The following is a 19,800-nucleotide window of genomic DNA, read 5'->3' on the forward strand; positions in this document are numbered from 1 at the left end:
GGAGTACCCTGTGACAGCGGGAGATGCACACAGATGCACATGGAGAAAAGGTAAAACTGCCAGCATTGCCTCAAGGAGGGACCTGCTCCATGTACAACCCTTGAGGAGCATTTCTCTCCCAACCCATCCCATAAAGAGCTCTAAACTCCCTACTATGTGAGGGAGTTCCCGCTGTGAGGAGCAGGACACGCCAGATCATGAGCTCAGCCTTGCCTGGGCTTGTGGGACGGGAGCAAAATCAGTCTGGGACTGGGGTTGCCCTTGGGATATGTCCTGCTCAGCCAGCAACTCAGCCCTTACCCACATGTATCTGCTGGACCCAGGCCATAGAGGACAGTTTGCGTTTGAATCCCGCCTCTCCTTTGTTTCTCGCCCAAGCATGGAGGAATCAGCAGCAGGAAGAAGCTGCTGGCATCTCCTCAGGGTGAGGGGTTGTAAGCACAGAGGCAGCTGCAGCCCAGCACCTCTTGTTACCCAGAACTCATAGAGTCCTGCAGCGGCCAAGCAATGATTTTACTACTAATGAGAGCTGCAGCTCAGCAAGTCAGAGCACCCAGAGCCCATTGTTGCCATCTGGGCACCCTACTGGCTTCTAACCAGTAAGGGGCCTTTTGATCAAAAAGCTACTTGTCTCATTTGATGCAATACAAGAGGATATGATCATGGAATGACAGGATCATTAAGGCTGCAAAAGAGTTGTAAGCTCTTCCAGTCCAGCTGTCAGCCCACCATGCCTGCTAAACCATCTCCTGAAGTGCCACAGTCATATGATTTTTTAATCCCTCCAGGGATGGGGACTCCACCACTGCCCTGGGCAGCCTCTGCCAGGGCTTCATCACTCTTTCCATAAAGAAATTTTTCCCAATATCCAATCTAAACCTCCCCTGGTTCAACTTGAGGCCATTTCCTCATGTCCTATCGCTTGTTCCTTGGGAGAAGAGACTAGCACGCACCTCAGCACAATCTCCTTTCAGGAGCTGCAGAGAAGGATGAGCTTTCCCCTCAGCCTCCTCTTCTCCAGACTGAACTGCCCCAGGTCCCTCAGCTGCTCCTAGAACCCCTGGGCTCCAGACCCCTCCCCAGCTCAGCTCACTTCTCCAGATGCACTCCAGCCCCTCAATGTCTTTCTTGTAGTGAGGGGCCCAAAACCGAACCCAGGATTTGAAGTGCAGCCTCACCAGAACTGAGTCCAGGGGACTGATCTCTTCCCTGCTCCCACTGACGACCCCATGGCTGATCCAACCCAGGATGCCATTGCCCTTCTTGGCCACCTGGGCCACTGCTGCCTCATGTTCAGCTGCTGTTGACCAGCACCCCCAAGTCCTTTTCCACCAGGCAGCTTTCCATCCACTCTTCCCCAAGTCTCATGTGCTGCACGGGGTTGTTGTGACCCAAATGTAGGACCTGTCATTCGGCCTTGTTGAACCTCATACAGTTGACCTCAGCCCATGGATCCAGCCTGTCCAGATCCTTCTGCAGAGCCTACCTGCCCTCGACCAAATCAACACTTCCACCCAGTCTGTGGAAGTGCACTTGTCTGTGCACTTCCCTTGCCCTACAGAGAGAGCATCACAGGGTATATCGAGTAAGGACACTTTTGCCAGTCTTCTCTCTCATGACACCCTTCAGCAGTATTTGTGTGCTGACGAAAGAGAAGGGTTACTCTGGCAGGCCAGAAGCTATGCAGAAGTACAAAGTCAGTAGGGATAATCCCTGCGGTTGGCACATCACAGCTGCTCGGAAGTGTTAAAAAAAAAACCAGAGCACACTTATCTCCTGTTTCTTCTATTTCTGGTGGGCAGGGAATACTTGGGAATAGCACCCCAGTAGCTAGCGTGGGACAAGCAGCTGTGCCACGTTCCTGCTCCCAGCCCTGAGCGCCGCCTGCCACGGCCGGGGCACCAGCTGACCCCGTGGTGTGGGTCCCTGTGCCTGAGGATGGGTCTGTCAGGGGGTTATGGGAGCAACAGAAGGTGGGTGCCCAGGGCCCTGATGGCTCAGGACAAAGACACATTTTCCGCTCTGGATTTCACTCTGCTGGGCAATGAGCACCAGTCTTTGCAAAAGCAGCAAAACCCAGTGTGGTCCTTCCTTGCATTCTGGGGGGTTGAGCGGGGTGGGGGGAATTTTCCTGTGTTCTACTTCAAACTGCTGCCCTTCTGAGCTGCTATTGACCAGCCTGTGCCTTTCTGACAGCCCTTGTGGGTGCTCGTGACGTGGATTCTCTTCTGTCGTAGGTACTACCGAGCCTGAGCTGAGTGCGGGGAGGGAGCCCGTACGCACTGGGACAACAAGCAGAATATGAGCGAGAACAGCCTCTTTCCATGGTCTGCTGCAGATCACAGCGCGCTGCATTCCTCGGGCTCAGAGCCGGCCACACTGGCCTGCAGCGATGGGGACGAGCAGCTCAGCCAAGCTCCGGAGCCTGCCAGCGGGAGAGCCAGCCCCTGGGACGATGCTCAGCCCTCCCGAGGAGAGGAGGGGGAGCGTGAGGGCCAGGGGGACGAACAGCTGGAAGCGTCGGTTGAGTCAGGCGAGACGTCGGGTGAGCAGGGACTGGAGGGCGGCTGCGAGGACAGGCCGGTGCTGGAGAACGGTGTGGACGCGGAGCTGGCGGCAGGACAGGAGCAGACGCTGCCGCAGCAGTGGGACGGCGGCGTGCCCAGCCCAAGCAGCGTGGATTCGGGGGAGAGGGGCTCCCCCACTCAGGAGATACCTCGCGAGGTCCTCAGCAAGGAGAGGTGGCACAGTGTCCTGGGCTCCTCAGAAGCTCTAAGTGCCGACGAGGCGGAGGAGCAACTTGGGTGAGTGTGAAAGCCATCATAATGTTGGCTCAGTGCTGGTTTACGTGTGTTGTTTCCCAGGCTTCCTTGGTTCAAGTTACTCCGCTCCGTGTGTAACTCATCAGTTTAAAAAGCTGCAGCTGCTCTCATGGCCGACTGTGGTTTTTCACTCTCTTTCTCTTTGGGTTTCTCACACTCCTTTTCCCTGTTACAAATGCAGACAGGCTGTGGTTAGAGCCAGTGTCTGCCCACAGCGTCACTAACGTGAAGGAGAAGCTTTAGGGATCTCTAGAGTGCTGGGTGCAGGTAGTGCTCACTTCAGGGGTGCCCCGCTGCAAGCTGGAGGTTCGGCTGCAGCACTCAGGGCAGTTACCTGAGAGGAATTAGGACAAGTAGGACAGCCTGGGCAGGAGGGAGATCTGGGATTGCCTGGGGGCTGGTATGCCCTGGAAGTCATGTCTTGCTCTGGCAGTCCATGGGCTAGCAGGTTACAGCTTTGTATCCAAAGGACTGTGCTTTTATTAAGAGAGGGCTTTGCTCCCCACTGCACAGGACCAATGTCTGGGTGGCACATGGAGAGCAGTGTCAGACAAGAGATAGGAGTGGCACCCTGTTCTCAAGTGCCTGAGACAAATCAGCACATGTGTGATCTCTGTGTTCTCTGTACTGGCAGCCAGACTTCACAGGAGAACTTCCCAGGCTGGGGGACACTCACGTGGTTTCTGTGTCCACAGGTGATTTTATGCCTCTGCAAGTGTCTAGACCTTCCCTTGCCATTCTTGTGGGAGAAGTATGGGTGCTTCTCTTTGCCACCAGAAATCATCAAGGAGTCTGTGTTGTGATCACCCAGGGCTGATGGCAGCTGTGACTATTATGGCCCTGCCTATGTACCTAACCCCAGCATGGGAGAGATGCTGCAAGCAGGAGGGGTCTGGAACAGAGCAGCAGGGGTTGTCACAGAGGGGCATGGCCAAGGAGAAGATGTGAAAGGGATAGGGTTAAGAGGGAACTGTGGATCACCTCCTAGTTTTAGTCTAGTGTAGGCTTCAGGCTGAGCCGTTTGCTTGGAACACAGGCAGGAGTGTCAGCAGAGCTGGGAAGCCATGCAGTGAGTGGGTTGACGACAGGCATCCCTAATCCATCACATCTCTAATGTAGAACAGGCTCCCCAGTGAAAAGTTAGTGGTTTGTTTGACTCAAGGCCCCCAGCAAGAAGCAACAGCACTGTGTCAACATGCACAACTGAAGGTTTTGAAGAGGAAGAGTTTCCAATGCACACTGCTGGTGTCCAGAGAGCCCAGACAGGTCCCTGTAAAATCTGCAGTCAGGTCTTGGATGTCTGCAAGTTCTCTTGGTTGCAAGTGATCATATTTACTTGGTATGAGGCTCCCTGGCAGAGACTGTGAGTTCAAGAAGGAGCCAAGGGTGGTCGGTGAATACTCCTACGATCACTGGGAGTGCAGTTATTTTAAGGTACTAATGTATGAATTGGGAGAAGTGGCAGGCAGAGGATTTGGAGATGATGTAACCTGACTGGGCTCTGCATGCACATCCCATGATCTTACCTCTAAACATATTTGCTTGGACAGCAAATAAGTCTCTTGGGAAGCTGAATGCGCAAAGGACAAGTCAAGCACTATGTTCAAAGGCAGAAGGAGAGCTTGAAAAATTCAGGGATGCAGCTGAAATCTGGGAAACCCAGCCCAGGAACTGGATTAGCTCAGTGAGTTTGAGCTGCTTTGACCATCTATCTTTAGATTGAATGGCAGAAACACATGGCTGAGCCAAACACAGCATGGAGCTGGTCTTTCCTGACCATAGCTGACTGTCCGACCCTCACAGATCAATGTGGGTCAGGAATAACAAAGCTGACAGGTGGACCAGGGCACCGGGAAGACACTGTCATCCTGCATCATCTCTGAGTTTCCCCGGATCTTTCTTTATTCCCCTTCGTTATGTCACTGTTTCTGTTACAACCCATTATGGATATAGCAGAACCTGGGGTTTCTCTGTCCTTGGCCTAACATTTTACTGATGAGCTGCCAACTGTTCATTCCTGGGGAACAAATCACTTGTCATCATCCCCATGTTTGTGCTTGTATAATGCATTTTGTCCTGAATCTTAAAATACCGAGCAAGAAGCAGTTGAATCCTGCTGAACCAATGGAGAATTAAATTCATTCAAGTTATCATAGAACCTTAGAATGTCCTGAGTTGGAAGGGACCCACAAGGATCACTGAGTCCAACTCCTGTACCTGCACAGGACACCCCCAACATTCACACCGTGTGGCTGAGGGCGTTGTCCAAATACTTCTGGAATATTGTCAGGCTTGGTGCTGTGACTGCTTCTCTGTGGAGCTGTTCCAGTGCTCCACCACTCTCTGAGAAAGAACCTTCTCCTAATGTCCAACTTAACCCTCCCCTGGCATCTTCCTGCCATTCCCTCGGGTCCTGTCATTGGTCACCAGAGAGGAGAGCTCAGCATCCGCTTTTCCTCCTCCCCTTTTGTGAGAGCTGTAACTGTGACGAGGTCTCCCCTCAGTCTCCTCTTCTCCAGGCTGCTCAGACCAAGTGAGAGTTCATCAACTCCATGTTGGATCTGGAAAAAGAAACCATGATTGCCCCACTGAATGTAGGTTACAGTGTGCCTGTGCAGGAAATGGTTGTTAAAAAAGTTCAGGAAATAAAGCCAAAGCTTTAGTGCTTGTGCTACATTTTGCATCAATTAAATCCCTTTTACCCCCTTGTTCCAGTTTATCCTGTGGTGTCCTCTGCCACGCCAATGGACAAATGGCTGGATAACAAGTCTTATGAGGAGTGATTGAGGGAACTGGGGTTGTTTAGCCTAGAGAAAAGGAGGCTGAGGGGAGACCTGAAAGGCGATTGTAGCAAAGTGGGTGTTGGCCTTTTCTCCCAAGTAACAATTGATAGGAGGAGAGGAAGTGGCCTCAAGTTGTACCACTGGGTATTAGGAAACATTTCTTCACTGAAAGGGTTCTCGGGCACTGGGAGAGGCTGCCCAGGAAGGTGGTAGAGTCCCCATCCCTGGCGGTATTTAAAAGATGGGTAGAAAAGGTGCTCAGGTATGGTTTAGTACTGGACAGGTATGGTTGGACTTGCTGACCACAAAGGTCTTTTCTAACCAAATGATTCTATCAGTCTCTATATTGTTTCTCAAAGCCCCATTTTGCCCTCATTATGGCTGTTGCTGAGAGGTCTTTCATGTTCCCAGCACTGGCTGATCTCAGGGAGTTTGCAGCTCTGCAGTCAAACACAGAGCTGAGCTTCACTAGTGAGTGATAATTCTCTGCTTTCAGTCCCATGAAATCAGGCGAAAAGGTCCAACTTGTTAATAAAAGAAATCCCTATCTTTTGCTCGTAGACACACTTAATACCTGCAGGTTTGGAACTGCTGCCTTGTCCCACACTCTTCCTTCTGTGGCATGTAATTACATCAAAGGAAGTTTCAGAAAAGCTTTGCAGAAACCAGGGTCAGGGGAGGGGATGCAAGGGACCAGGGACAGGGACAGGGGTTGGGGTGGGGGGTCAAGGGACGGGGACATAAAGCCTGGAGATCTTCAGGTCCAGGTTGGATGAGGCTTTGAACAACCTGATCCAGTGGAAGCTGTCCCTGCGGGCCAGAAAGACCCAATTTCCACCCTGTCCTGCTCCAAAAGCCCTCCCCACTCCACCAACACAGGAAAGTAGGTTCTACTTTATTAAAACTAATTAACGAGTGAGAAGTGAAATATAAACAACTCGGTGCATAACAATCCAGCACGGTTCAGCTGCAATAATAAGCAAGTGCATTGCTCTGCATGCCTTGCCGTGAGCAATAAAACAGCATTTCAGAGCTGACTGGGGAAAGCAGCACAGGCAATTAGATCCGGTGTTACTTCAATGCACTGACAAAACCTTGTGATTACAATGCATATAAATATATGGCTCCTTATTTAAGTAAAGCAATTGCCTTCCCTGCTGGGTAATAAGTACACGACACTTCACTGTGGGGAGGCTGTGTCAGGTTCATTCACATGAGTGAGGTCTCTCACTGTCTCCCACCCTAGCGTGGCTTTCCTTGCATTCAGTGCTAGATGGTGTTTCTGGGCTGGTATAAGCTGAAGAAAGCCTCTTTGTCATCTGTCTTCTCTGGGACTACGCAAGGAAAGACATGACAAGATAAGGGGGAATGGTTTTAAGCTGAAAGGGGGGAGATGGAGATGAGAACTTTGGAAGAAATATTTTCCTGTGAGGATAGTGAGGCCCTGGCCCAGGTTGCCCAGAGCAGTGGTGGCTGCCCCATCCCTGGAGGTGTTCAAGGCCAGGTTGGATGGGCCTTGAGCAGCCTGATCCAGTGGGAGGTGTCCCTGCCCATGGCAGGGGTTGGAATTGCATGGGCTTCAAGGTCTCTTCCAGCCCAACCCATTCTGTGATTCTATGATATGCCTGACTTGTTGGCATCCACTGACTCATCCAGGACCATGGCTCCTCCCTGGTCTCTGCATTTGGTCCCACAAAGCCTTTGATGAACTTTCTCTCTTTGTTGCCCTCTGTGTGAGTTTGGGCTCAAGCAATAAATAAAGGGATTGGAAAATATAATCTCTGTGATGTGAAATGACTCTGTTCACTGTGGTGAGAGAGCAGGAGGTGTCTGGCTTGGGATTATGGCAACGTGGGACCTGCTAAGTAATATCCAGGCAGTACAGGGCTTGATGTCTCCTGATGGACTCAATCCCTAGCAGCAGCCAGGAGAACACCAACTGGTACAGCTGCACAACAGCCCTGGAAACACACACTGTGCACCAGACCTCATGAGGATGTGCCAGAGCATGCCCTGCTGCCGGGGTGCTCCTGCACAAAGACACCCAGGCAGGCCAAGGGGTGGTGTGACATCTCTCTTGGAGGACCCAGGGAAACCAGAAAGGCTTTTCATTAGTGTGGAGAAAGGCCTTCTATCGGCAAGGGGATGTGGATGAGGGCTGTTGCAAGACATTTGGCACAGGGACAAGCTGCCAAGGCAGGTCCATAATTCCCACTGCTGGGTACAATTAAGACTGTAAAGTCCTTCCTGTCGCAAAAGGATGAAGTTTTTAAAGTTCCTCCTGCTTTGTGAAAGAAGAGAATCTTTTCTGTACATGGAGTTATCACCAGGCACTGCTGTTCACCCTGGACAGGTTTGGAGAAGCGAGCATTCCTGAAGATGGGGGGCCTTTAGGCTGCAGCAGATAGTTTGTGGAGCTGCTGCTGTCTGCCTCATTGTCGGTCATGTCTGCTTTGCTGCATGGCTGGCCCTGATGAACTGGATGAGTTTTCTTAAGACCTGAGCTCTCGGAATCAAGGGATTATGTAGGACTGCAGATTCATGTAAGCTTTTACCCATGTGGTTGCCTCGCTGTGTTTGAAAACAGCATCTCTGACAGCTCAGACATTAGTGGACTTTCAAAGGGTGCAAAAACTTGTTTGTCAGGGCCTGTCAGGTCTCAGGAATGTAGTATAAACCATGCACAGTCATCTCCCTCCTTGCTCTGCCCATCAGGTGGGTCTGTCCTGCTCCTGGCTGCACCAGAGTCCCCTGTTCCTGCTGCAGCTCACCAACTCACTGGCCTGGCATCCAGCATCATGAAGAAGGGAAGATAGCATGGCATAGACACTTCATGGAACTCTGACCTGCTAGGGTTCCTCAGACTCCTGGAACTAAACAAAAAGAAACCTGAGGGCACCGATTCTTCCTCTCTTCTTCAATGGCTCTCACCCTGGCATGTTAGAAGCAGGAAAAGTCTGCCTTTGTTCAAATCCTTCCCCAAATGCAATTTTCTTGCAGAGATGTGGGACAAGAAGTCTGGTAACTGACTAGTGCCCACGCCTCCCTGCCGTAACGGGGCTACATGCACCTCTGTCACTGCAGTCCTCCCTCCTTGCACTGGTTTTCTTCTAGCTGTCCACTACATTACCTCACACCATGACTGCCTTCGATCAGTGTGGATTCTTATGGTGAGGAGGTCTCTGCTGGCAGAGAACATTCTGTCCTGGAGGCTTGGGTCTTTAAACACTGGCCATAGCAAACAAAGTTGGTAACGTTGATGACTTCTTTATGGGAAGAAACACCAGGTCCCATTGTACTGCCTAGAATTAGCGCTCAGGTAAATGCTGAGTTCTTGCTGCCCATGCTGATGAAGGCATCGGTGGATAGTCGGTCCATGTGAGCATCACTGTTCAGGCATGTCATGTAAAATTCTTTAGAATAATTTGGATTAGGAAAGACCTTTAAGATCATCAGCTCCAGCCCTTAACCTAAGAGTGCCAAGTTCACCCCTAAACCACGTCCCTAAGCACCACATCTACACATCTTTCAAATACCTACAGGGGTGTTGACTCGACCACTGCCCCAGGCAGCCTCTGCCAGTGCTTCACCACTCTGTCAGTAAATACATTTTTCCCATTATCTGATCTAAACCTCCCCTGGTGCAACCTGAGGCAAATTCCTCTTATCCTATCCCTTGTTCCTTGGGAGAAGAAACCAGCACCCACCTCACCCCAAGGTGAAGCTGCAGAGAGCAATGAGGTCTTCCCTCAGCCTCCTCTAAACAGCCCCAGGTCCCTCAGCCACTTCCAGAGAACCCCTGGACTCCAGTCTCTTCCCCACCTCCATTCCCTTCTCTGAACATTCTCCAGCCCCTCATTGTCTTTCTTGTAGTGAGGAGTTCAAAACTGGAACAAGGATTTGAGGTGTGGCCTCACCAGTTCCAAGCACAGAGGTACAATCCCTTTCCTGCTCCTGCTGGCCACATCAGTTCCTGAAAGAAGGTTGTGGTGAGGTGGGTACTGGTCTCTTATCCCAAGTGAGAAGTGATAGGATGAGAGGAATTGGCCTCAAGTTGCACCAGAGGAGGTTTAGATAGGATTTTCAGAAAAATTCTTTAAATGACAGATTGGTGAAGCCCTGGCAGAGGCTGCCCAGGGCAGTGATGGAGTCCCCATCCCTGGAGGGTTTCAAAAAGAGCATGTGGATGTGGTACTTGGTGACATGGTTTAGCAGGCACAGTGGGGTTGGGTAGACAGACTGTATGAGCTTAGAGATCATTTCCAACCTCAACGATTCTATGACTGCTAACAGTAGCTGGGTATGGCCATGCAGAGGTCCATCACCTGGCACAGAAAAATCTACCCCCAGAATTCATCTCAGAGAAACATATTCTGCTGTCAAGTGAGGCCCTGGTCATCAGCGGCGGCATGAGACACAGCCATGGTGCCGACATAGGGTTTCCAACCTGAGTCAACCCTAGTGAGGAGGTGCAGTGCGTTTGCTCCAACCAGCAACTAAGCACCTACTTAGCCACTCACTCACCACCATGCTTTGTGCAATGGAGGAGGAAATCAGGACAGCAAATGCAAGCAGTCTTGTGGGCCAAGATTAAAAGCAGTTTAAGAAGTGAAGAAATAAAAAAATAGGTGATGCCAAAGCACTTACTATGCCCCAGCAGCAGATCGATGCCCAGCTAGTCTCTGAGCAATGGCTAGTTTGACCAACACATCCCCACCCCTCCTTTTTTTTTTTTCCTTAGAATGATGTTACGTAGTATGGAATATCCCTTTGGGGAATTCATGTCCCCTGTCCCAGCTGTGCCTGCTCCCAGCCTCTTGCTTCCCCCAGCATCTTGCTGGGGACTGAAAACCAGAGAAAGCCTTGATGCTGTGCAGGCACATTCAGCAACAGATAAAAAAGTGGTACATTATCAACAGTGTTGTAGCTCCAAATCCAAACCAGATGCGCTGCTAGGAAGAAAGTTAACCCCATCACAGGCGAAGGAAAAGCAGCTTTCGCCTGTATCACAACACAAAATGCCTGGTTCTGATGAAGCAAATGAGAGCAGTGTCTGCTGGAGTTGGGGAGGCAGGTTTCACCTGAGAAATTCGGGTTTATTCCAGGAGGTACTGAGCCCTCTCAGCTCTCCAGGGCTTCTGCTGCAGTGGCTGTTGCTGGATTTGACTCGTAGGAATTCTCCCACTGTGGGTGTACACTGAAATGAATGCCATGCATTCAAAACCAGAGTTGGGACTGCTGGGAGTCATCCAAGCTTACCTGGAAGCTGGGCCTGTAGGTTCCTGCATGTCACAGCCTCCTGTCAGGCCTATGATGCTATGCCTGAATCCCACAGGCAAACTGTAAAGTGGCATGGAGCCTCCCCTTCCCGAGTGTCTGCGTCCATCGCCTTTCACATCCCTCTCAGTGGAGAGAAACCTCTTTGTAGGGTGCCTTGCACTTCCAGTGTGCCTCATTTAAGGGAAAAGGCTCCATTTACAGGACATGAATTGCTCCCTAAAAGCTTGTGCTTTTTCTCCTCTATAAAAGAGATCAAGGACATTTGCTGCCGACATCCAAATTTAGATGAAATGGCCCCGATCTTACGGATTTTCATGCTTTTGAAGTAGCTGTAATTGGAGCACTTGAAGGGAGAGCTGACCTGCAGAGGATCCAGTAGCAGGCATCAGGTGCGAACGGCTCCAGAGGTCTGGGTTTTTACTGGGGCATGGCCAAATTAAGGGTTGGCTGGGCCCCTGGGATTGCTCATCATAAAACTCTGCCTTTTTCAGCTCTAAAAGCTTGGAATAAAATTGGGAACCATGCAGGTTGTACCACAGAACGTTTCCGAGGGCCTATAGTCACAGCATCCATTTCTACCTCTTCTCTCATCTCCAAGCTTGGAGCAGAACAGCTTAGAGCATTACTCTGACAGGAGTTTCCATATCTCCTCTTTTTGTCCAGGTTTGCCTCTGGATACGCCAAGCTGAGCTATAGTGAGGACGACAAAGAACATTTTCAATTCAAAGACATCAGGGATGGGTTCAGCTCGACCTTTGAGAAGATCGTGGAGTCTGACCTCATGAAGGGCACCTACTACAGCAGCTTGGACTCTTTGGATGTCCTCTCTCTCACAGACGAGACAGACAGCTGTGTCAGCTTTGAGGCACCACTCACCCCATTGATCCAGCAAAGGGCCAAGGAAAGCCCAGAGCTCTTGGAGCAGAAACTGGTGGGCCAGCAGAGAGAAGCCCTCCACCACATGGCTGCGGATAAGCAAGAGCAGGCAGCAGCAAAGCCAGCGGAGGGGGATTTTGGGAGCCCTCTCAGGCACTCAATTACTAGCAGCAGATCAGAGAATGTGCTGAGCCGGTTGTCCTTGAAGAGTATCCCTAATGGGTTCCACCTGGAAGGGTCAGAGGAAGATGCCACCAAGATCATTAACTCCATCAGGTAAGGCAGGCTGGGAATCCCTTTGGCAAAGAACTCCTTGTCTTTTGGGTTCCCAGCCCAGGAGCAAGGCTTAAAGGATGTAATAGGGGTGAAGCTGCTCTTTTTCCCCTTGTGCTTCCTCTCATGTGCTGTGATAGTAGAGAGGCTAAACACCAAGAGGAAAAGCTTTCGTACCTGTAGGTTAGGACTGCGGCTGGGGAGCAAGCTCCCACAGCGTTCAACCAGCCAGTCCCCAGTGGGTCTATGTCAGAGCTCTCCATGTTCTCCAGCCTAGGACCCCAACCTGCAGGTAAACTTCAGGGTCCTGCAGGAGCCCTGTGAGCCCAGGAAAAGCCAACGCACTTTGTATTCGTGGTTGCTTTGGAGGGCACAACCATTCATCTGGCTGCTCACAGGTCCCTTCTGTTCTTCTAGCAGGCAAAGCCAGGGGTCTTCAGGGCAGGCCACTGCCTCGTCTGCCTGGTGTCTGCAAAAGCCCTTGCAGGCTAGAGGCAGTCAGGCACACTCCTACTTGTGCTCTGAAGTGCAGAGAAACCTCAAGTTTTCACCTAGGACCGGGTGCCCCTGTAGAGGCCTCCCCAAAGGTTTTTCTGCAGGCAAGGAGGAGATCCGCAGAGACTTCACCCTATGGCCCAGCTCAGACCCAAACTATCATCCCTGAGAGGCAGCAGCTCATCTGCAGGGCACTTCCTTGTATGAGAAAGCCAGCTGATAAGCATCCAGGCCACAGGTGAGCTGCTTCAAGGGCAAATGGCCAGGTAGCTATCAGGCCTTCAATGAGTCACACTGCCCCAACATGTGTGAGCAGGTGCCATAATGCCATAACTAGTCTTGGTCAAGAAAATAAAGGCTCACAGCCCCACCTGCATGGTGCCAGTGGGGCTGCTCAGTGCATCGCCTTTAGGCACAGCAGGACATGATGCCAGCTGGTGTCTGGGAGAAGAACAGGTCTGGTGCCGGTCCCCTTGGCACAGTTTGTAGAAGTGCAGTTGCTCTTTCTTGGCAAATGGTCTGAACTGAAAAGCATAGCATCTATCTCTAAGATTTCCTGAATGTCCACAGCTCTGAAAGAGCTTGGTATCCCATTCCCTGCCAGAGGAGAGAGAGGAACATTAAAGATGTGTTGGAACCTCTTGCTTTGGACAGACATGTTGTTATTTCTCAGGAAGAGGTCACCTTCTCATCAATCTTTTTTCTCCAGATTTGAAATTAAATCATACTATTCTAGTTGATCTGCAATGAGAGGTGCTTTATCCAGCATCCAGTTCACAAAGATGTTGTTGTTTTTTCATATTTTTTGGTTACGACAAGATGAAATCAGCACGTGGCATTTTCTGTGGGCTTCGTCAAGTCCCATTACTATGCCTTGAATTGTTTCTTCTTTCTGTGCAGTGACGCTAGCTTGAAAGATGGGCTGTCAGACTCCGACTCTGACATGGGCAGCACGGAGCAGCTCGACCAGGGCAGCACGGACACCTTGGCGAATGGCTGCAGGGCAGATAGCGAGGCCGCTAAGAGACTGGCCAAGCGCCTCTACAATCTCGAAGGGTTCAAGCGCTGCGATGTGGCACGCCAGCTCGGGAAAAAGTAAGTGGGATTTTGGTTTGCAGCCAGCCTTGCCAAGGGGTTGACGGAGATGTCAGTGTTGATCATGGCCAGCAGAAACACAGCCATGATAGGAGGCTGTGGTCTGGGGGAGTGCTGGTAGAGCTAGGGGGACAGGGCAAAGGCAGGGAGGGAGAAGACTGCTGTTACAAGGGCTTGATGGATGGAGTCAAGGCTGTTGGAGACCCTTCCAGTTGAAACTGGTCCGAGTCCAATGCCCTTGCAATCTGTATCCTACAAGCTGGTTGCATGGATATTAACTGCCACAAGATGCTGCCTGCCAGAACCAAGAACTTCCTGCATTTCCTAAGGGCCCAGCAAGACCTCCGCTAAAGCATTCGCCATACCTGGATCTGCATTGGGCTCCCTGACAGTCCCCAGGTTTTTCCTGTCTGCACCCCAAACTGTCCTTGCTGCAGAGCCTCCTTACTGAGCATCTGTGTAGATGGCACAAAGGGTTTGCTGGAGAGCCAGGCTGATGTCAATGCACCTCAGCTGGTAGATTTGCCTGGGTAAGGCAGAAGGGAAATCAAAACAGTTTGTTCAAAAGTGGGAAAGTTACAGAGATTTCTAAGAGACAGAGTAACAGTAACTAGTGTAGCAGTAAGAGATTATTTTAGGATGCCAGTGGGTGTGAGAACAGCAACCGCCATCCTCCTTCTCCTGGATCAGATATAAAGTGTGTTGCTGAGGAAGGGGGGTTATGTCCTTAAAATGTCTTGCTCCTGTCTGGATCAACAGGACACAACTGCCCCTCAGCAAATACCAGGCTTTCAGTACCAAGGATCATGTTAGTCCCAGTTTAGTCCTGGGACAGAAGGACCCCACAAATGGTCTCCTAGAGATGCTCTTAGTATCATCTTTCTGCATCCCTATTCTTCTCTTTGGCTGTGCCTCCTGTAGCAGGAGCTGCCTCAGGTCTAACATCCTTCTCCTTTCTTGCACATTTGCTGTGTCAGCTCAGTGGGGGGGAGAAGTTCCAAGAACTGGGTCTCTGAGGTGCATCTAAGTGTGTCCCTGTGCTGGTTCCTGCAATCCACACTTACACCTGCAATCCTCACACCTCAGAGACTGCTTGGAGGCCCGTATTTGGGAACTGACACAGCCTGCAATAGAAAACTTCTGTTTTGATCATCTGGGCTTTTGACATCTGAGTCATTTCACAGCACAAGACCTGGATGGAGCTGCAGTCTCTTGGACCAAGCAGGTGGATTTGCAGAGCAAGAGCGGACGAAGGCTGAGGATAGGTTTGTTTCAAGTTGGTCTTGCTCACTTGAGACAATGTAAGACCAACCTACAGTGGTGGGAGCAGGGTAAGTTTGAGTGATGCTTTCAGGACAACTCAATGTAGGACGGGGGTGCTGGCTAGGAGAGTTCTGCAAAAAAAAATATAAATTTTTTTTAAAAAAGCTAATTTCAGAGCTTTTTAGTCTTCTTTAACCCCCTTTTTCCTTTGTGAGCATTGCCAATTTTCTCAAAAAAACCCAAAGGACAAACCAAACCCAAACCCACTCCTCACTGTCAAACAATTAGAAAAGGCTTGACCAGGGAGATGCAGGCTGGGTATCTCCGGGTAGTTTCATTCCATCTGTCAGAATGTTGTGAAATAAACACCAGATTCAGACATTACCTTCATCTTTCTGAGGAGCACGTGTTTCAGCAACAGAACTCTCCATGGAAAATCATTGTTCCTGGATGGGTAGGTGGCATTGTCTCAGCTCCATCACTACCCATGGTCACGCATCTCATGATGGATGGAGGTTGAATGGTCTCAGCCATCAGACCATGAAGACAGTAGCACCAGGCACTTCTTTGCAGGCTTTCCCAAGAGAGCTCTGTGCTCTTGTGCCACATGGGCAGCAACAGAGTGGGCACTAGAGCACAGTTTCATCATTGCAGTGTACTAAGAACTTGGGATCTGTAAGTCCCATGGGCATGCAGGATATTTTCCTGCCCTGGTGATCAGGTGAATTTTCACTCAGCCAGACCTCTTACAGACAATCTTTTTTTGACCCAGGTGACTGTGGCACAAGAAGGATCCTGGACAATGCAGGCTTAGCTCTGTAGGACAGTGGGATTTAGGCTGTAAAACACCACACGTCTGTCCACATCCAGCCATACAAGAATGAAACAGGGAGAAAAGGCCAGAGCTCCTGTGTTACCCCTGGGGTGACAGGTCAGTAAGCCCTCTTGGTGTCTGGACTGTCCCAAACCAACATAGGGAGGAGGCATCGAGCTAGGGTGTGAGTTGAGAGGAGGTTGGCAGAGGCTGGCTGTGTGACAGGGCCACCAGCCAGAGTATGCTGGGCACATCCCCACGGGTGACACCTCACTTTTCCTGTGGGGATTTCTCTGTTGTGTCTGAGCTTCATGGTGAAAGTGTCACCCGTTCCCATAGGAGGGCCTGGGACTGAGAGAGAGAGGACCCCAGTTCTTGAGTTAGGAAACCAGAGCAAGCACCTAAGCCCACCTTATTGTAGGCCATGATCTTTCCCTGACCAGTGTTGGAGCTCTGCCTGTGGCATGCTGGAGGAAAGGTCCCATCAGTGTCACTAAGACCCTGGCTAGATATGGAGATTGTTGCTTCCTGGGACCGGGCTTCCTTCAGGTGTCCTGTGACATTTGGTTCCCTCAGCAGAGCTGGTAGTCCCTGCTTGGAGCTTTTTCAAGCAGACAGGATCCAGGTGAGGCACACAGGAAGGCATGATGGGCACCCAGCCTAGGGAGCATAACTGCAGCTGGCACAGACCACTTATCCTAGGGGTCACAAATCCCCTCTGGTCTCCTGGCCTTCAGCAAGACCAATCGAGCTGCAGCACAGGCAGCAAGGCTTGACTATGCTCCCAGGCTTCCCTGGGGAGGGAGAGGGCAGTGAAGGGGATCTCCCACCCACCTTCATTCTACCTGATTATCTTCACCCAGATCTAGTTAGGAATGTAAATTGGGGTGTAGCTCTCACTGTAGACTATGGAGACATCTCAATAGCAATTCAGCCCACCCAAGATCTGTGCTGGGCTATGGACATGCTAAATCTTCCAGCTTCAGCAAGCTTTGGGCAAGGCTGGTCCTCCAAGCCCAGCTTGAGTTTAAATGGGGGGAGTCAGACACTGTTCTCCCTTCCTGATTGCTGCTGTACTGTAGTACATGGCAGTTGTTTCTGTATGCCCAGACTGCCCAAGCAGGTTCCTAGAAGACATGGTCAATACGTGCCCAAACAGAAGGAATCACACCTTTTCTTCTTGCAGACTAGGACTGCACTTGTGAGGTAGGATCTGACCTATGGAAGGGGACTGGCAAGTTCCTAGCACTGGCAAAATCAACATGTGAGGTCTCCTTCAGGCCTAGAGTGAAGAGGATGTCAGGGGGTGCCTGGGACTTCCTTGGTTCTGCTGGTTGTTTGGCACAGGGGTGAAGATGTGGTGACATCTTTCACAAACACATGATCATCTGCATCTCACCTCACCTTGCTGTGAAGTTTCAGGACAAGTAGAGAAGTCTCCCTCCAAGCTGGCAGGAATCTACATGCCAGTCCTTGTGGTCCTGCTCCACACAGACTAAGCTGGGAGCCATGGGGCCATGAGGACATGGTATTTCCCAGAGCTAGCAATCCCAAAGGTTAAGATTCTTTTGTGAACATGAGGCCTTGTGGCTCCATATGGCCTTGATACAGTCTCCTGTGTGAACTCCAGCACCATTACTTATGTCCTGCCTCTCAAAACTCCCTTGGAGCTGTCACGCTGTTCTGCCTGATCCTGCTGTGTCCTGCTTCTGGGCAGCATTCACACCAGAGGCTTTACAGCATCCATTCCACAGCAGAAGATGGAATGATGCTGTAGGAAGAGTAACGAGTTCTGCCTGCAACATGTCCTGGAGTGAAACTGGATGCACACACTTAGCAACATGCTTTTCATTTTGTGGGGAGAAGGAAAAGGAATCGTGTACAGCAAAGGCTGAGCATATTGAGATCATCTCCCATTTCTTGCCAGCATCCACTGATTGTTCTTGCACATCTGCTATCTGAGTTGTATAGAGAGAGGAACTTAACAGCACCTATTCTGGCTTTAAAGGCAACATGCCTTCAAGCATCCTTCAAACATGTGGCACAGGAAGGGTTTCTGGAGAAGCGTTCAGGGATGAGTAGGGCCAGAAGCTCCCAGAAGCATCGATCTGACATGTGAGCACAGTGATGTGGTGAGAGGATGGGATGAGAGCCAGTGCAGAGAGCAGGAATGTTGTAGTAGGAAGAGGGGACACATCCAGCAATGGGAAAGGACTAGGTAAGACAGACAGTGCCTGCTAAGCACAGGGCATCCTTCTGGCCTCCTCCTGGCTGGTTTGGGAGGAGTCTGGTTTAGGAGGAGGCTCTGCCTGGCCAGCAGCACAGCAGAGGGATGCTCTGGGGGCAGGCATCTCTCCTTCTCAGGTATGCAGGGCTGGCAGCCACAGTGCTGGGCTGTGGGCATGTTAGGAACCTCTGAGATTTTCCAGCAGCATTTCAACCTGGGAGGAAGTCCCCTGGGTCTGGGATCCCATCTGCAGTGTCTCGCTGTGATTTTGGGCTGGCCAGGAGGCAGTAGTCTGCTGTTCCTCTTGTAGACAGTGTCTTCTTCCCTGATGAAAGGGCTGACTACTCCCTCTTTAATTACAGTAACGAATTTAGCAAGTTGGTAGCAGAGGAGTATCTCAGCTTCTTTGACTTCACTGGCCTGACCCTTGACAAAGCACTCAGGTGAGCTGGTCGCTGACACTCCTGCGTATGGCCTGGGCTGTACAGAGTAGAGCAAAGCAGTGGGTTCCTCCTCCGGGCTTCCTGATGCCATGGAAAGTGTCCATGCAATAGAAGCAGGGATGGTGGGGGGGAGCTCTAGGCTGTTGTTTAATCTTTGCTTTGGTGTCACATTCGGCACAAGGTACTGCCACCAAAAGTGGGCTTCAACAGGAGGGCCCAAAGCCTGCTTCCCCATGGTGGAGAGCAGCTTTCCCAGGAATCCTACCCTGTACGCAATCAGAGCAAGTGGGAGCAGCTTCTTCCCTTGGGATGGATAACCCATGCTGGTGCCATCAAGCCAAAGGTGGGTCAGATCTCAGCTGCCAGCATGTGCCCCCACAGCTCAGAGCTGGCTCCATAGAGCTCTTCACATCACACCTGCAGGGGCCCCGGGGTGCGCAGGCTGGGGGGAGGACAGAGGCCTTCCTACCTGCTCTGAGGAACCCCTTCCCACCTTCCTCCTTAGCATGGGTGCTGCAGACTGATCCATGACACCTTTAAGTATCACTTTCTCTTTGCAGGACGTTCTTGAAAGCATTCCCACTGATGGGAGAGACGCAGGAGCGGGAGCGGGTGTTGATTCATTTCTCCCGGCGCTACTGCCAGTGCAACCCAGAAGAGAGCACATCTGAAGGTACCACCTGCGTTTTCTGGCTCTCACAGTGCTTGTCTGTCACAGAGCATAAACCCAGCCATCCACAGCCAGGGCTGAGCAGCACCCACTGGGTAGGCAAGGCTGCAGCTTCTCCCTGTTTTTCTGGGGTTCTGCCCTGGGACGGACTCAGGACACCAGGTGCTGTACAGACCCATCCCAGGAGAGGCAGATCAGGATTTGAGGGTCTAAGGGTGGGCTTGTCAGTCCACACCTGGAGTGCTGCATCCAGGCTTGGTCCCCACTATACAAAAAAGATGCAGCCAGGCTAGAGAGGGTCCAGAGAAGGCTGCTAAGGTGATCAGAGGTCTAGAAAACCTTCCATACAAAATAAGTCTGAAAGAACTGGGTTTGTTCAGCCTTGAGAACAGAAGGCTTAGGGGAAATCTTATTACTATGTGCCAATACATGAAGAATGTCTACCAAGAGGATGGAGACTCCCTTTCTATGAGGAGTCACGTGGAAAGGCAAGGTGTAAAGGTATAAGCTGCTCCTGGGGAGATTCCCGTTGGATTCCAGAAAAAAGTTTTTCCCCATGAGAACTGTTAAACATTGGAATGATCTCTCCAGGGAAGTGGTGGATTCCTCTACACTGGACACTGTTAAGGCTCTGCTTGACAGGGTGCTGGGCCCTCTCATTTAAACTATACATTTTCTGAAAAGTTGGACCAGATGATCTGTGCGATCTCTTCCAACCTGGCATTCTGTGGGTCTGTGATTCTATGTTTCTCCCAAGTA

General features: G+C 51.0%; 1 protein-coding gene across 1 annotated transcript in view; it reads left to right on the plus strand.

Moving 5' to 3' along the window:
- The first annotated feature begins 29 nt into the window (after positions 1 to 29).
- Positions 30 to 19,800, plus strand: part of PSD2 (pleckstrin and Sec7 domain containing 2) — a 50,498-nt gene continuing 30,727 nt past the window's right edge. Inside the window, exons 1-6 of the mRNA XM_069869634.1 lie at positions 30 to 50; positions 2,238 to 2,804; positions 11,549 to 12,037; positions 13,430 to 13,624; positions 18,291 to 18,371; positions 18,932 to 19,044. Of these exons, the coding sequence (XP_069725735.1) occupies positions 2,302 to 2,804; positions 11,549 to 12,037; positions 13,430 to 13,624; positions 18,291 to 18,371; positions 18,932 to 19,044 (1,381 nt within the window). The 5' untranslated portion in view covers positions 30 to 50; positions 2,238 to 2,301. The remainder of the gene's footprint in view (positions 51 to 2,237; positions 2,805 to 11,548; positions 12,038 to 13,429; positions 13,625 to 18,290; positions 18,372 to 18,931; positions 19,045 to 19,800) is intronic.

Source organism: Phaenicophaeus curvirostris, chromosome 15 (assembly GCF_032191515.1).
Source record: "Phaenicophaeus curvirostris isolate KB17595 chromosome 15, BPBGC_Pcur_1.0, whole genome shotgun sequence".
In the NCBI taxonomy this organism is placed as follows: domain Eukaryota; kingdom Metazoa; phylum Chordata; class Aves; order Cuculiformes; family Cuculidae; genus Phaenicophaeus; species Phaenicophaeus curvirostris.